Source organism: Limulus polyphemus, unplaced genomic scaffold (genome assembly GCF_000517525.1).
Source record: "Limulus polyphemus unplaced genomic scaffold, Limulus_polyphemus-2.1.2 Scaffold271713, whole genome shotgun sequence".
Classification (NCBI taxonomy): domain Eukaryota; kingdom Metazoa; phylum Arthropoda; class Merostomata; order Xiphosura; family Limulidae; genus Limulus; species Limulus polyphemus.
The window spans coordinates 1-1,661 of record NW_013937277.1 but is presented as its reverse complement, the minus strand read 5'-3'; the positions used below and the strand labels follow the sequence as shown (position 1 = coordinate 1,661).

The window sequence follows — 1,661 nt, the reverse complement described above, 5'->3', positions numbered from 1 at the left end:
TTTGCATGAAGTTGTAACGAAAAATATGATACATGGACCTTGCGGTACACTGAATCCAAATTCATCATGCATGATAGACGGAAAATGCTCTAAACGATATCCTCGAGCATTAGTATCCAACACAGTTACAGGAAACGATGGATATCTTTATAAAGACGGAAAAAGTTCTAAGCGATATTCTCGAGCATTAGTATCCAACACAGTTACAGGAAATGATGGATATCCTTTATACAGAAGAAGATCAGCAGAAGATGGTGGTAGATTAGCAACCAGACAAATGCGAAATGGTGACATCGAAGTAGATAACCGGTGGGTTGTTCCATATTCGTCTTTGCTATCAAAAACATACAAAGCACACATAAACGTGGAATACCGTAACTCCGTTAAATCAATCAAATATATTTGTAAGTACGTGAATAAAGGCAGCAACATGGCAGTTTTTGGCGTGCAACCAGAAAGAAGAGATAGGAATGCGGTCATACATATCGATGAAATCGCACAGTATCAGGCTGGAAGATACATAAGCAGCAATGAAGCTGTATAGCAAATTCTTTCATTTCCCATACATGAACGAAGTCCAGCTGTTGTTCACTTAGCAGTACATCTAGAAAATGGACAACGTGTTTATTTCACAGCTGCAAATGTGCAACAAATAGCCCTGAATCCACCGGCTACAACGTTAACTGTTTTCTTCACGTTATGTCAAAATGACGCGTTTGGGAAAACACTGCTGTATTCGGAAGTGCCTACGTATTACACATGGAATGTGAGTAGAAAATCATTTGAACGAGACAAACGAGGAGAGCGAGTCGACGGACAACCTGGCATATTTAAAGAAACTATGATAGGCAGACTGTACACCATGCATCCCAATCAAGATGAATGCTTCTTTCTTCGCATGCTGTTGGTAAATGTGCCCGGTCCAACGTCTTTCCAGCAATTGAGAATTGTCAACGGCGTTACACATGCCACTTTCCGCAGTGCATGTCAAGCTCTGAATTTATTAGAGAACAACTGACACTGGGATGTATGCATTAATGATGCGTGCAACACATCACATCCAAATGAAATTCGTGCATTGTTTGCAATCATATTGACTGCCTGCTCTCCTTCATCTCCAACAGAGTTATGGGAGAAATATAAATCGCACACGGCTGAAGATATTTTCCGTCGAATACGCAAGGAAAATTCAAATATGAACATGGATTTCACAGCAAAAATCTACAACAAAGCATTGATAATGATTGAAGATTTGTGCTTAGAAATCGCGAACAAGGTTCTCAATCAATTGGGAATGCCATCACCGAATCGATCTGCTGTTGCTTCGTTCGATGTAGAATTGCGTCGTGAAGAAAATTACAACACGGGTGATCTTTTGTCGTATGTGCAATCAAATATTCCTAAGCTAACGTTTGAGCAAAAAGGCATTTACGATCAAATATAGCAAACTGTCAATAACGGGGTTGGAGAAATCTTCTTCTTAGATGTGCCAGGAGGAACTGGTAAAACGTTCCTAATTAGATTGATTCTGGCAGCAATTCGATCCCAAAATGACATAGCCTTAGCTCTTGCGTCGTCCGGAATAGCTGCGACATTGCTACCAGGTGGAAGAACTGCTCATTCCACTTTTGAAATTGCCATTGAACATGCAATTCATTGAA

The 1,661-nt window shown here is 40.2% G+C and overlaps 1 protein-coding gene across 1 annotated transcript; it reads left to right on the top strand.

Moving 5' to 3' along the window:
• The first annotated feature begins 25 nt into the window (after nucleotides 1-25).
• Nucleotides 26-544, top strand: LOC106478000. The gene has a single exon (XM_013938504.1). It carries the CDS (start codon nucleotides 26-28, stop codon nucleotides 542-544), a length of 519 nt encoding a protein of 172 aa, XP_013793958.1.
• The last annotated feature ends 1,117 nt before the right edge of the window (nucleotides 545-1,661 follow it).